Genomic DNA, 15,560 nt, shown 5'->3' on the forward strand with positions numbered 1-15,560 from the left:
GCATAGTCAGGTACTGGCTGAACTCAGGTCCCGGGGACTTCTCATTATCCCCGGAAGGAAGGCTGCCAAGAGCCTGCATTCTGTGCCACAGTAATCAAAGCAAGTATGTTTCAGTTCAAACAAGGTATGAGGGTGAGTAAATAACATCCGCTGTGCCAATGAAGCCTTCATTTTTCGCAACAATGAAGAGTGCAGACCATCTCCCAAATGCCCTCTCAAAAATCGAAGCAGAGGAGAAGGATGCCTTCGGTTGACGACCAGGTGAAGGCCCGAATCTAAATTTTGCATTCATAAGCAAGAGCAAGGAGCTCGGGCTTCCCTCGTTTGACAGGATCCTTGGCTGTTGCACTGCAAGGAAGCTTTCAGGGCTGGCGCCAAAGTTAGTTGAACAGGGGATGTTTGAAGAGTGTGAGCACAGGGGATCATATAACAGTTGAGGAGGCAAGACGTTCAGCTAAGATGATGTATCTGGGAAGTGGCTATCCAGTAGTGTACCTCATCATTGGCGATGGTAAAAATATATCTTCACATTGCCCTGAATTATACTTTATTTAGATCCATGCATTGGAACTGATCGATTTGTTGATTGTGGTAGGACGGGTCGGGGAAGCAACCCTCGCACTTTCTGATCTCCTGTGGGAGGATATGATTGCAGGACTGGATAGGATTCAAGTTACTTACAGTTAAGGACTCAAAACATAAATTTAGAATGGAGATCTCCGGTTATCATTTTACTGCATTTGGAGAAATTCGGCATTACTTCAAATCTTGATTTGTTTGTATTTGAATTACTAGAATTGAGAGAAGTTGCCTTGTTGTAGCTGTGGTTCCTTTTTTATTTTACTTGCTCAAGGGAGTTGCTAAATTGGAGAGGAAGAGAAGGGGAGTTGAAAGATGCATGTGGAGCAAAATGAGCTTCATAAAATCATAAAACTATAATCTGATTATAAATTGCTTTTCATGATTATTTTTTTTAAAATTCCTCAAACACATCTCATTGTGCACAAGGTTAGTCTATGAAATTTAAAACACAAGATGTCAAGACTTTGAGTTAGCTGGGAATAGGTATTAAGCAAATAAACATTCTTATAAACAAAATAGTATCGAGCCACAAAAGGTAATGATGAATCCTTGCAGCATAATGCAGACCAGTTTGTGCAGGTGGAATGGTTTTTATTGAGCTATCGATAAGAACATGCTGCAACATCATGTCTATATCTATGAGAAAATAATGAATCTTGTACACATACAGTGAAAGGGTCCATTTTGCTCCTGATCCTCTTCATACCAGAACCAAGAATCTGGAATTTATACATACATGCCAACAGCAGAAGCAGCTATACTTACATACCAACACCAGCAGCGGCGGCGGCGGCTACAGAGCGACCGGCATCACAGTCATCAAGCTCAGTAGCCATGAGCCAGGCAGTGAAAGGACCGACTTGCTGCCTTGCTTTGGTGACATTTCTACCTTTTCTTTCTGTGTTTGATGATAGTTCTTAAATGTTTGTGCGTTATGATTGCATATTTTCTTAGCCAGTTGCCCAGTTCCTTGTTAATAATATTTTGCGAGGAAGAGCACCCTGTGCCTAGAGTCAGATGTCTATTTTTTATATTTTAACAGCTTATGACCTGCTAGTCATTGTCATTCTGCTGATACTACAAAGCACAAAAGGAAACACCTCCCATAATGTAAGTAGCATACCTGATGGGGTTAAAAATCAACACTGCAATTGCAATAGATATATGAACATTGTTCACTCAACAAAAATGACATGCTCAAGCTGTTGCTGGATATGACACCATCAGGAAAGGCAGGTTTTCTAATTAAATATCACTTACATAACTGGTTCATACATATTGAGTTCAGCATATTGCATATTGAGTACTCAGAATAGATAAGCAGATTTATTTGAATACAACATCACTTTATGTACCCTAAAATTCAACTCGAATTTTCCTAAGAGGCAGCAAAGGTGGGAGATGCTGCTTACACCTACGCATTTATAGAATGTGCAATAAGGTGATGGCGTGGTCTGCACCTCATGCTCTTGAGACCCAACAACGGCCTAACTTAACAAGATTATTCATCTATAAATCAGCAGTAGTGTGTTCTAGCATTATTGGAATCACCAACAACCTGTTTGCCATTAGATTCAACGTTCGTTCTTCTTTAGTCGCCAAATAGAGCTGACAGAAGCAGGTCCTGAACAAATGTTGCTCTAACAATCGCCTGTTTCTGCTTCTGTTCCCTCTCCTCATGAGTCAATGATGAGTCAAGACTGCCAAGAAGAATAAAAAAAACTTAGACCAGACCTAGGGATACCCTTCAACTGGCATGGTAATGACACATAAAAATACAAAACATACAATATACCAGAAAGAGGGTCCTAAGACACGTTCTGCGGTCAAAGTTCCCGTTCAAGTCCAAAGTCTAAGCATGTATCTGATGTTCATGCAATATTTTCACAGTATTGAAAGAAAAATGGCTGCATTCTTCGCTCATCCATGACCAAAAAGACGCCCCGCTACCATGGTGAAAGGATCATGCTACAGTTTGACAATCTACCTTTGTCTGTCTAGCTATCATCATAAGAAGGATGCATGACATGCATATTACGCATTAATAATTTCCAAAAGTCATGCATGCTCTTGCTCTGTACGATCACATAAAATCAGAAGGCATAAAATTCAATACCTTGTATGTAAGCATATGTAGGAACACATTTCTAGTTTATAGTACAAGCAAAAAAACTAATGTAATCTGCACTGAGTATGGAATAATTAGAAACACTGCAGACCTACCTACTGAGTACACTTTGAAGCTGTTTATTGAAAATAAGATTTCATGAATAAATACTGCCTATCAGAATGATCGCTTAGCTCTATATGCATCATTATTTTGATGGTCCCTTCTACAGTGTATGTTCTTCTCATTTTCTTTTATTTAATTTTATTCAAGAATGTGTCTGAGCTTTATTTTACTTTACATTTTTTCCCCATTCGATAAGGCACTTAACCAAAACAATTATTCAGTAATCCATGAGGGAAAACCACCCCAGATATTACGAACATGGATTGCTGGTCACAGTCCTCTTATATATACATCCTATAATTCTTCTTATGAATTTGCAAATAAGTAGAGTACATTGAATTTGTGCGTACGTGGGCCCCTACACTGCTGTATTTGTTCATCCATTGTCATGGTAAATGCATATATCTGGTTCTATAGACTAAGAGTGACCAAAAACAATGGGAAAGCATAACCGGGTGGGTGGATGGTCTCTTTGCGGAGTAACTAAATTTATAACCAGCACTTTCTCCTCCCTCACCCCCTCCTCTCTCTCTTTGCCGAGTAACTAAATTTATAATCAGTATTGTCTCCTCCTCTCTCACCACCTCCTCTCACCCTTTATATGAACATGTCATATGTTACTAAAATATGCTCTCAAATAAGTATGAAAGTGTATACTTAATTTTTGAATGTTCACTTATTTATTTCTCATTATTTACTTATTTTTATCTATTTTGACAAACATTAAAGTTTTATTTTTTTTTAAATGACCATATATGTGCCCATTATGCACCAGCACACCATATATGCGCACTATGCAATTCCCCAGACACCAGCACAGCATGATTGGTTTTTGAAACCATGTTACTGGGGCATGTACGCTAAATAATAGGATATCTGTGTAGGTGGTTTTCCTAGATGCACAGTTACATGGTCATACCGCCTCAGTTACTTACCATTGTACCACCTTAGTTACTTACCACTTGGTCCTCTAGTTGTATTTTTCATAAAGCCATATCAACCAACTCAAAGGAAGCCCATAAAAGAGAGGTTTCCTATCAAATGCAAACTAAACAATGTTGTTTCATTAATTAAATTTCACAGGCTCAAATTAGCTGGTTTTTTTTAATTATTATCTAATGTAGAAATTTGCTGATCTAGTACTTAGCTAGAGTGTCCATGATTCAGTACCGGGCTCGATAATTATTTTCTCAAAAGCCTTTTTTTTTTTTAACAAATAAAGGTAGCTTGATCATGAAGTCTCAAAACCAATGAAGTTTGGATACATTCATCTTGTACAAATGTGGAAAAAATACTACTTATATAAGAGGTTCAACTCAAAGAATGCTGAACCGGCCCGTACCGAATCGGTACCAACACCGACCGATCTGGTTCGGCCATAGAAAATGGTTTCGGCCCCTACGGGGCCGGAACCGGCTAGTACAAGGCCGAACCGAACCGGTTCTGTCCGATTCGGCTACCACTCGGTGCAAATCGGCACCAAGTCCGATTCAATATGTGGCATTTAATGCCACAGCCTGTGGCTAATGCCACAAGGGTTGTGGCATTAAATGCCATAGCTGTGGCCGTGGCTGTGGCATTGCCACGATGCGCTGTTTTTGGCGGGTTCGGACCGGTCCGAACTGGTACCGAACCGGTACCAACGCCGACCGGTACGCCGACCGGTACTGGTTTGGCGATCCTTGGTTCAACTTCAAATCTATAGTATATGCTAAAGACAACCAACTTTTATAGTGAAGATTTTCTTTCTAATGGAGCCAAAATGCCATGTTCCTGCAGACCAGTAATATTCTTGAGAAATATTAGAAATAATTGAAATCAATATAAAAATGGAATATTCAATATCAAAGAGAGGAAAAATCCGAACCTTACCTTGATTTCCAAGTTTTTGAAGGCCTTACTTTTTTCATATAAGCATCCTCTGTGGTGGAGATGGACGATTTTAAACTTTCTTCAGTTTCAGATGTTGGGAAATTTAAAACAACTGATGAAAGAAATGAATCAGCTGAAGTGTTTGATGCACCAGTGTTGCTCGACCGATAGGTCCCAGTTCCCAAAAGCAACTGCAGATAAGCCTCACGAAGGTCTCTCCCCAGTAGAGAAAGTGTCTGGCTGCTGGGAATAGCAAATCTCCGTAACTGTCTTTGTCTCTGCAAGTGATCCTAGTTAAGAAGAAAATTGATAAAATCTTATCTTATGTTTAACAATTTAAAATTCACTTGCTGCAAGAACATATCATAAAGCCTATCAACCCAGTGAAAAGAATTTAGAGGAAAGGATATTTTTAAAAAGTGCCCATGTTGATCTGTGATATGATTCAATATGTCTCTTGCAACCTTAACAGATCAGATGGGGCAGAACTGAAGCAAGGAGAAAAAGAAAAGACCTGCATCATAGAAAAAGGGAAGACCCCGACTCATTTCTTCTCTCTTCTTCTCACACTTCTCACAGCGGGCAGACAATAGACTTCAACATTGTTAACATTCAGCACTGTTCATTTTTGACAAGGTAAAAGAAATAAAGAAGAATAAACAGTCATAAATTCAGCATCTAAAATAAGAAAGTTCAAATATCTTCCACCATGAGTGAAGGATCAGCAGCAGCCTTAGCAAAAAGGAATCAGCAATAATCTTCATTTTCTTCTCTTATAATGTTCTTTATATCCAAGATTGAACACGATAGGAGAACTTATAATTTTATTCAGGATATCATCAGATGAAGGACATCTGTTGAAGAATATTCTAGCACACCATTCCCACACATAATGCCCAACCAACCGCTGATATAGCTGTATCCAAGCATCATTACCCTTCGTCTTCATATGTTTCTTTCTCCAAATGGTCCACACATATCTAATAGAGCCTAACATCCTGAAATGACAATTTCTTTTTTGTTGAACAAAGTGAAAATTTCTTGTAGCAGCATCAAAATTTTCTTCACAAACCAACATTTCAGAAAAAGACGATCAAAATTCACCTGGCATCTGAAACATAAAACACATCTATCCATCCTCTATCCGCTTCCTCTTGATCAGATTCTCATTTTTGTAAGAATCTTGTTTTTGAACACCAACCAACTAAATCCCTTGACTTTGATTTCCAAATTAGATCAATGGAGCCTCCAAGCATACCTTCATTATGAAGAAATCTATACAAGGACCTAACTGTGAATGCACCAGATCCATCCTAGCACCATACTTTCTTACCCTCCACTACTGCAGATCTCACCTGATATAACCTAAATAAATGTGAAAGATTCTTCAGGCATTTTGTAATTCCTGAGACAAGGAGTCCAAAACCTAATATTCTAGTCATCTCCATCTCACCGAGAGGCCATGGAAGCATGTCCTTCCAAGCCAAACTAAATAATCTGGGAAATTGTAGAGACACAGCACTTTCTTGAATCCTAGTATTCTTCCAAAACAAAATGATTTCCCAATTCCCAAAACTCATCTCAGTCCACACTTAAAAACATTACCAATTTTAGTAACATGGGTACTAGAAGCCTTCAATTTAAAAGAATCCAATTTCAACTCTTGTTTTCTTTGTCCAATTACTTAAGCCCAAAATTTACCTGACAATTCATTACTCTCCACCATAACGATCCTGAGAAAGTCATATTAAGCTCTCCAAAATTGGCACTTCCCATGCCTCCAAACTCTCTTCTTCTACACACCACATTTCAACCAACCAAGTTGTATCCATCTTCTCTTAATCCACTCTTTTCTGCAAAATAATTTCCTTCTCTGTTTAGTACTCAATCTGGTAACCAGTACAATGACATATATTAAGCAGAAATGGTCCTTGAAACTGCATTCACCAAAGTAGGTGTAAGACCTAGGTCTAACCCATTGGGCTGACTTGGTTTAACCTGAAAGGCCAAACAGGTCTTCAGGTTTGCATGGAAACCCCACTGGCACATGTGCACAAACTCTCCCCCATCCCTTCTTTCTCTCTGTGCGTGACCCACACGGATGCCCACCCCCCCCCCCCCCTCCTCTTCAGCGCTCTTCACCTGAGCACTGCCCATCTCATCCTCCACTTAGCACCACGACCCCCTGCCTTCTCCCTCCCTCTTTTCTCTCTCTAGCACTGCCCACTACCTCTTTTTCTCTCCATCACTCCATCTTCTTTTCCTTCTTCCTACCTCTGTCCCATTCTCTCTTTCTCTCTGTGTTGGCGTAATTTCTCCCTCTCTATTTCCCAACCTATATCTCTCTACCTTTATATTTTTTCACCTAATCCTATTGGTGAATGGATTTGTGTAGGAAGAGAACAACTCATTGGAGAAGGTGCGCTGGGGCCTCATCTTCTAACTACGCCTTGGTTGAGGTAACTAGGCCTTAGCTGAGGTGTGTTGTTGGATCGGTTTGTATATCTTGGTTGGATGATTGTTATTGCAAGGTAAGTATCCCTCTCACATACCCTCTTCTATTTTTGGTATGAACCTTTGTTTAATATATGTACATATACACTATAAGGAACATGGTTGATCATAATTCTTCTTACACGAGAGTGTTTCTCTGAATGGCCTAATTTGGATTTGTTGTGGTAGAATGAAAACTCTCAAACTTGGAATTTGTGTTTTGGGATTCATGAATTCAACTTTGTAATGCAAGAAATCTAAGTAGGTTCTTGTCTAGATACTGATTAGAACACTTGGTTGGTTTCAATTTACTTTAAACGGGATTTGTATAGGACACAACTATAGGTTGGTTTTGTATTGTGAATGAGATTGACCATCAAACTTGAATGTTAAATTTTAATTGACTTATGAAACTTATGTACTGATTTGTCCATGTATCAAGACCATGCGTGGGTTTTGGTGCAGGACATGGATGTATTCATAAGTATAGTTTGGTTTTGAGGTTTGGATCGGTCACATTATTATTGCTGCCTTGTCATGGGATGTAAGCATGACCATATCAACACCCCATCATGGTTTATAATTGTGACCATATCGAAGCCCCCTTAAGGGTTGTAAACATGATGAGATCGCTGCTTTGTCATGGGCCATAAATGTGACCATATAGATACCTCATCATGAGCCGGAAACATGACCATGCTTTAGACCAATGGTGGAATTTGCTTGTTTCATTATGATTGTATAATTTTTGGAAACTTCTATTGCTTTAAAACCATGTTATGAAGTTGTGGAATGATATTAAACTCTCAAATTTGAAACAAATAATGGAATAGATTATGAGTTCTACCTGTGTAATATGCCATGATTAGTTATCATGTTGGGATGTTGATGAGAATATTGGTTATTGTGTATATGGCATCAGCATGTATTGATAACTTGATGCAGGGGAAACGAGTAGAGGCGAGCACGTCGCCTTTGATGAAGGATGGAAGGGAAAGAGCAAGCACATTGCTCTCTTACTTGACATAGAGGAAGCGGGTCGAGGCGAGCACGTCGCCTTCGATAAAGGATGGAAGAGGAAGAGCAAGCACGTTGCTCTCTTACAATTACACCAATAAAGAACTTGTAGAACAATTTTATTACTCAAAACTTCAATGATCCTAATACAAGGGAGTGGAGCCTTTATATAATAAGGGTGAGCCACACATAAGTAGAAAGACAAGAAAAATAAAGCAAATTTTTTAGAGCAATAATTCTAAAAATGCTGAAAGATTCAATGGGTTGGCTGAAGCAAAATCTTAGGGCAATAATTCTACAAAATGCTGAAAAGATTTAATAGGTTGGTTGGCCTTCTTTTTTGGTTGGATTCTCCAAACTAGGTGCATCTGAGATCGCAGGTAGGAGATTTGGAGTGGTTGCCTTGGTTGGCCTTTCCTTCTTTGGTTGGATTCTCCAAACTAGGTGCAACTGAGATCGCGGATAGAAGATTTGGAGTGGTCGCTTTGGTTGGCCTTTCCTTCTTTGGCTGGATTCTCCAAACTAGGTGTGGCTGGGATCGCAGGTAGGAGATTTGGAGTGGATGCCTTAGTTGGCCTTTCCTTGTTTGGCTGGATTCTCCAAACTAGGTACGGCTGAGATTGTGGGTAGGAGATTTGGAGTGGACGCCTGCGTCAGGGCCTCCCTTCTGTGAAGAACTCGACCCCGAGTTCAATTAAGTGATGTTTGATCCGTGGTACTCGTATAAGTCCTTCACATTAAATGTTCGGAAGATATGCAAATCATCAGGAAGGTCCACGATGTAGGCGTTGTCTTTGATTTTGCGGAGAACTTTGCAGGGTCCAATCTTCTTTGGCTTCATCTTGTTGTAGGTGCCTGCTGGAAAGTGTTCTTTTCGTAGGTGTGCCATGACAAAATCACCTTCATTAAAAGTTTTGATTTGTCGATGCTGATATGCGTCTTGCTTGTATTTGGCGTTTGCCTCCTCGATCTTTTCCTTCACCTCGAAGTGCATGGCGGAGAGCTTTTTAATCATGTGGTCAGCGGAGACGTTCATCCCTGGGAGCTTTGGGAGGGGAACCAAATCAAGAGTATGACTTGGCATGCTACCGTACATGATCTCAAAAGGAGTCTTTCCGGTCGATCTGTTGAGTACGTTGCTGTATGCAAGCTCTGCTTGGGCTAGTGCTAGGTCCCACTACTTTGGCATCTCTCCTGCAATACAACGGAGGATGTTACCTAGGGTTCGGTTGGTTACCTCCGTTTGACTGTCCATTTGCAGGTGGCACGTGCTGTTGTACTGGAAGGTGGTGTCAAGTTGTCGCCACAGTGTCCTCCAGCTTCCGTCCTTCTTGGGGGTCAGCAGCACTGGTACTGCACAAAGGCTCATACTTTCGGAAACTAGTCCCTTGCGGATCAAATCCTTCACCTGGTTTTGCAAGATTTCTGCTCCTTGGGGCTCATCTGGTGGTGTCGAAGGTTTGGGAGGCTAGCACTAGGTATGAGATCGATTTGTTGCTGAATGTCTCGCATAGGAGGAAGGTCGTCAGGTAACTCCTCGGGCATGATGTCCTTGAAGTCTTGGAGTGGAGGGTGCACATCTTTTGAAAACTCCACTGGTTTGGCCTCCTCTCCTTTGATCACAAGGACATAGATTTCTCCAGTATTTTTCAAATTACTTTCAAAATTATTAGTAGCTAGGAAGGATCGTCTCTCCACTCGAGAAGGTTTGGGACGAGTTCCTTCTCGCATAGGTCCAAGGATAATCTTATGCCCATTTTTGGTGAAGGTATAAGTATTATCTCGACCCTTATGGATGGCTTTCACATCGGATTGCCAAGGTCTGCCTGGTAGAATATGGCAGACGTTCATATCCACTATATCACATAATATCTCATCTTCATAATGTTTTCCAATAGAAAGAGAAACTCTAGAATGCAAGGTTACCTTGATTTCACCAATGTTTTTAAGCCACCCGATTTTGTAGGTCGTCGGGTGCATCTCTGTAGGAAATTGGAGCTTTTCCACCATGGATTTGGAAGCAATGTTTTCACTACTTCCACCGTCGATGATGAGGTCGCACACCTTCTGGTTGACGGTGCACCTGGTTCGGAAGATGCGATGCCATTGGGAGTCAAGTTCCTGACGTGGTACGTACATCAATCGTTGCACCATGAGGGAGAGAGCTCCATCATCCTCGTAGGTGATGGCCTCATCGTCGTAGCCCTCCTCATCTAATGCATCGTCGTGTCCCTCGTCAATATCGTCGGCTTCGGCGAGATTGGTCATCGCTCGTTTTGGGCATTGGTTGGATAGGTGCCCCGGTTGATTGCACCGATAGCATTTAGTTCCTCGCGATGGAGCATACGGGTTGGTGGAAGGAACCCGTGTCGCATTGTTTCCTCTGGTCGACTTGGATTGGTGATTGTCAGCCTCTTTGTTCACAACGGGTGAGGCCTCTCGAAGAGGAGCCTTTCCTTTGTTTAGGGTGAGCTCGCTTGTTAAAGTGGTTGGGGCGCCTCGCTCGTAGGTAGGGCCCCTTTGAGTAGCCCGCTCCAACCCTATCCTAGATAGGAAGTCGGAGTCTACCCACAAATCGAGCAACTTGTCGCGCTTTTGTCTCCTCCAAGTTATTGCAAGCAGAGAGCCTGTAGAACTCGGCGGTGTAGTCATTGACGGACCGTGATCCTTGTCGGCAATTTTGATATTGCTGGAAAAGAATTTGGTCATAGTCAAGGGGAAGGAATCAAGCTCGCAGCATCTTCTTCATTCGTGGCCAAAAATGTATGGGTCCTTTGCCTTATCGCGTGCGGAAGATTTGTAGTTGCTCCCACCATGCCGAAGCGCCTCCTTTAAGCTTGTAAGCTACAAGCTTGACCTCATTTTCCTCCGAGGTCTCCATGTAGTCGAAGAAGCATTCGACCTCCGCGAGTCAATCGAGAAAGTCCTCGATGTGTAGATGGTCATTGAAGGATGCAAGATCTACCTTCATGCGGTAGTCCCTCTCATTGCGGCCTCCAGAGCGGTCACCACCCTCGTAAGGGTTGCCGCCACCATAGCGATTGCCATCACCATAGCGGTTGCCTCCACCTCCGAAGCGGTTTTCACCATTGTAGGGATTGTATAGGGGTCCTTTATCGCTAAAGGAGTCGTCGAGGGTGTGCGCGGAAGAGGACGAGTCGCGGGCCTAGGGGCGAAATAGGCCAAGAGGAGGAAGAGGAGGTTCGTCTCGTTCTCTGCATCCAACATTAGGAGTTGAATCTTCGTGACGAACTTGCCTTCCGGCGTTAGGAGCAAGTGCTGGAGTAGAGCTGTCGTCATAGATTTGAGCAAGTCCAAGGGCTTAGGTTATCATCACCAAAGCTTCTTTGATCTTCTCCAAATATTATTGCATCTTTCGTGGAGCCGCATCGAGGGTTTCAACAGTTAGCACTTTCGGAGCACCGTCCGCAGAGTTGGAGCCCCCGATCCGTTGGTGGCACCGGCCATTGGAGGGAGAGCGCCTTGCTCTGATACCACTTGACGCAGGGGAAGCAAGGAGAGGCGAGCACATCGCCTTCGATGAAGGATGGAAGGGGAAGAGAAAGCACGTTGCTCTCTTGCTTGACGTAGAGGAAGCGGGTCAAGGCGAGCACGTTGCCTTCGATGAAGGATGGAAGAGGAAGAGCAAGTACGTTGCTCTCTTGCGATCACACCAATAAAGAACTTGTAGAACAATTTTATTACTCAAAACTTCAATGATCCTAATATAAGAAAATGGGGCCTTTATATAATAAGGGCAAGCCACACATAAGTAGAAAGACAAAAAAAATAAAGCAAATTTTTTAGAGTAATAATTCTAAAAATGCTGAAAGATTCAATGGGTTGGCTGAAGCAAAATCTTAGGACAATAATTTTAAAAAATGCTGAAAAGATTTAATGAGTTGGTTGGCAAAGATTTATTGGGTTGGTTGGCCTTTCCTTCTTTAGTTGGATTCTCCAAACTAGGAGCAGCTGAGATCGTGGGTAGGAGATTTGGAGTGGTTGCCTTGGTTGGCCTTCCTTCTTTGGCTGGATTCTCCAAACTAGGTGTAGCTGAGATCGCAGGTAGGAGATTTGGAGTTGACGCCTTGGTTGGTCTTTCCTTTTTTGGCTGGATTCTCCAAACTAGGTACGGTTGAGATCGCGAGTAGGAGATTTGGAGTCGACGCCTGCGTCATAACTAGCCACCTTATATTGATACCCAATTACGGTGCATAAATGTAACATCATGGTGTCGATATCCAGTCATGGGGCATAAGCATGATTGTGGCTTAGTTACTGAGTTTGATATTTCATTTTCTTTTATACCATGGAATTGTGGAGTATAGTTGAGTGCTTGATGAAATTACATGCCATTTATCTAACATTGGTGAAAGGTATACCGAGCAATCATATAATTAGTAAATTTCTTATTTCCTTCTCTAACTGTATGGTACTTTGCCTTTTATCTTATTACCTGATTTAAAGATATCTTGAGGGTGTGCATGTTTGGAGGGATTCCTATTGAGTTGTCAAGCTCGCATCCTTTCTTTTAATATTTTTCCAAGCAGCGGAATACTTAGTGCTATTGCGGGCTTCAGACTGCTTGAAGATCGGAAGTTATTAGATTTTGGGCTCTAGTGGAATCTTTAGGATGCATTGGATACTCTCTGGGGTTTTGAACCTTGGTGATTCAGTTGAATATTTTAGATTTTGGTTGCACGTGGATATTGATGTTCGAGGTTGTCTTCCTTGAACTTGTGGCTCGAATGTTTAATTTATGTCTGAGGACTTAGTTTTTTTATGTTCAAGTCACAATTCATTTCCTTGTTTAAAAACAATGTTGAAGTCGTCTCCTTTGTTGGTAAGCTATTCTACAAGTTCTTAAGACCTTGCATATTCCATGGAGCTAAGCTTGTGGGATATGCAATCATGTCACATGCCTAGCTTGTACAGCTAGGTTGGGCTGTGACAATAGATCTTCCACCCAAAGCTAAAAATCTGCCTTTCCATGCTGATAGTCTCTTCTTGACCTTCATGACTATGTATTGATCTTCCTTGCTGAGATTACAATCCTTCAAAGGCAGATCCAAACACTTAATAGAGAATTTCTTGACTTTACAATTCAACCAACTTGCAAAAAATTGTGACCTCTCCCAAGAATAACCCAGAACCATGAGAGAGCTTTTGTGAAAATTGATATTTAAAACTAAAAACCATTTAACATAGTAAAATACACTATTAAGACTCTGGCATGATTCTCATCTCCCTAGTAGAGGACCTGCATGCCACTAGCGCATGGTAGATTGCTCGGCCATCTCTCAGCACCAAATTACCCCCCAAATCTGAAAGAATCCCTAGCATTGCAGGTCGCTCTATTCAAGACATCAACTATCAAAACAAATAAAAGAGGAGATATCGGATCCCCATGTCGTAATCCCTTCCCACATTTAATTTCACTCAACTTCTCCAATCTAAATTAACCAATACTGCTAGTTTACTAGCGAAACAAAAATTCTTTATCCAACCCTATCTGCTTATTGCCAAACTGTCAGTCTTAATTCCTCCAGTAAATAATCTCAGTCAGCATTGTCATAAACCTTCTCAAACTTCAACAATAACACTTCTTTTTTGGTCTTTAGTGCACTAATGAGCCATCTAATGAGCAGAAGTCATGCACTCCACAAATCATTCTGTTTCTTGTGAAACCAGATAGTGGACTGTAAAAGAGATCCCAAATGATGCTATAGTTCGAAACAGTAGCAAATCCAAGAATTTTAACGATCTCTCTCTCTGTGGGTCTGCGACGCAGAACTTAGCGTATTTATATTTTTTCTTGGTATCTCAAATTCAAGAAGAGCATAATAGATAATTTAAGGCCTGGAATATGCATTCCAACAAAGCAACTAGATAGGACCATTAAAAAGAAAAAGAAGCACTGCAAGCATGCTTTCTATATTTACAACAACTACAACAACAACATAGCAAACTGTGAAAGTGAGTGGTAAAGGGCATACTTTTACTTATAGACAGCAAAAATATAGATGGATTTCCCATTCATCATTGTTCTTCCACATGAAACTAACAAATGTTGGTCCATTACCATATGCACATTCTAAATAAGAAAAAAATGGCAATTTTTTAGGACTAAAAAAAAATCGTTTCCACGGTCAAAAGAATAGCAGCTAAAAAAGTTGTTTTGGTCGATGAACCAAATAACCATTTTTTCCCTGTTTAAAACATGTGCAATTAACTATAATTACGATGGTTAAAAAAATCTAAAATGACGTCAATCTCAAATAAGATAACCGTGAACAACCAGCAAAACAGCTAATTCATCCAAAACGCTGCATTAGAACAGAAGAACAAAGAAGGGGGGAAGAAATTTTGATCGACCAGAGATAAGGGATTTGATTCTCACAGCGGTTTTCGACTCAAAAGCATGATCGTCTTCGACGTGGTAACATAGCGACGTGACATCATGATCCCCGTAGCAGTGCGGGCAGGGGAAATCCGGGCGGACCTCCTCTTCCATCTCGAAATCATCGACGCCCAGCCGATCTATCAACCCAAATTCCCAATTTTTAAAATTAAAAATAAATAAAAAATTTCAAATTTCCCATGCATAAGAACAACTCAAGATCAAAGAAAATATTCTACGAAAACATGCATAAATTACGACGCGAAGACCTGATTGGGGATTCTGGCGGTGCTGAAGCAAGTAATGCCTTTTGTCGGCGAAGAGGCGGGAGGCCCAGAGATCGGAATCCATTGATCGGAGGCCGAAGAGGATTGCAGAGCTACCGGCTCCCCAATCTACCCCGAAGAAAGGGATTCTCCCCTTATATTTCTCCTCTCTCCGTCTTCTAATCCAGATTTTTCTCAGGCTTTTAACCTAATTTCCTCGAATTCGATGGATTTCGGAACGATCCGAAACGAAGTTTTTCGCAAAGGAGAGGGAGTAGTCAGAAGTGGGAGAGGCAGGGAGAGAGAAAGCGGAGGAGAAGAAAAAAAATGGGGTTTTTAATGGTTTCCATTCGTGGGTCGTGACCGTGTGAGACGTGACGTGGCAACTTGAAGCCGGTGTCCGCTAGAATATCCATTTGTTGTCTTGAAGGTTTTAAAAAAAAACTTAATCTCTTCTCCATCTAGCCTCTCTCTCTCTCTCTCTCTCTCTCTCTCTTAAATCTTTTTTTTTCTTTTAGCTAAGACAAATCATCGGTATGACTGGCCACATGAAAAATTATCTAGTCCGTAGTTCTGTTAGCCTTTCTAAATACATATTTAGTTTGAAAAACCACACTGTCACTTATTATAATCCAAATAATTCGAAATATAAGGTATCTCTTTTACTATCATTAAAGCCTTTTTGGATCTAGCTAAT

At 41.1% G+C, this 15,560-nt stretch overlaps 1 protein-coding gene and 1 long non-coding RNA gene across 7 annotated transcripts; one reads left to right on the forward strand and one right to left on the reverse strand.

Annotated features, from left to right (window-relative positions):
• The first annotated feature begins 31 nt into the window (after positions 1-31).
• Positions 32-2,304, forward strand: LOC120110469. Its single transcript, XR_005511473.1, has 2 exons — positions 32-511; positions 596-2,304. It is a non-coding gene; the product is annotated as an uncharacterized LOC120110469 (long non-coding RNA).
• LOC103722937 (protein DEHYDRATION-INDUCED 19-like) lies at positions 1,798-15,256 on the reverse strand. Of its 6 annotated transcripts, none has more exons than XR_005511471.1 (5): positions 14,867-15,256; positions 14,598-14,737; positions 4,688-4,977; positions 2,378-2,657; positions 1,798-2,282 (listed from the first exon to the last, which is right to left on the reverse strand). XR_005511471.1 is itself a non-coding variant. In XM_026799902.2 (5 exons), the coding sequence occupies exons 1-5, from the start codon at positions 14,946-14,948 to the stop codon at positions 2,174-2,176; spliced, it is 507 nt and encodes a 168-aa protein (XP_026655703.1). In that variant the 5' UTR covers positions 14,949-15,256; the 3' UTR covers positions 1,806-2,173. The 6 variants fall into 6 exon arrangements, 4 of the variants coding, with proteins under 4 accessions (XP_026655703.1, XP_026655702.1, XP_008811909.1 ...); XR_005511472.1 differs by having other exon boundaries at positions 2,371-2,657; XM_026799902.2 differs by lacking the exon at positions 2,378-2,657 and having other exon boundaries at positions 1,806-2,282; positions 4,688-4,736; positions 4,839-4,965.
• Between the last annotated feature and the right edge of the window lie 304 nt (positions 15,257-15,560).

Source organism: Phoenix dactylifera, chromosome 4 (assembly GCF_009389715.1).
Source record: "Phoenix dactylifera cultivar Barhee BC4 chromosome 4, palm_55x_up_171113_PBpolish2nd_filt_p, whole genome shotgun sequence".
NCBI classification, from domain to species: domain Eukaryota; kingdom Viridiplantae; phylum Streptophyta; class Magnoliopsida; order Arecales; family Arecaceae; genus Phoenix; species Phoenix dactylifera.

What these genes read in the sequence shown, in the direction of transcription:
- LOC103722937 (XM_008813686.3), bottom strand. Translation starts at nt 14,948, where the DNA reads ATGGATTCCGATCTCTGGGCCTCCCGCCTCTTCGCCGACAAAAGGCAT. An exon ending in CTTTTGAGTCGAAAACCGCT is followed by an intron (nt 4,978 to 14,597) that starts GTGAGAATCAAA and finishes CTTCTTAACTAG; the next exon opens with GATCACTTGCAGAGACAAAG. An exon ending in TCAAAAACTTGGAAATCAAG is followed by an intron (nt 2,283 to 4,687) that starts GTAAGGTTCGGA and finishes TCTTCTTGGCAG; the next exon opens with TCTTGACTCATCATTGACTC.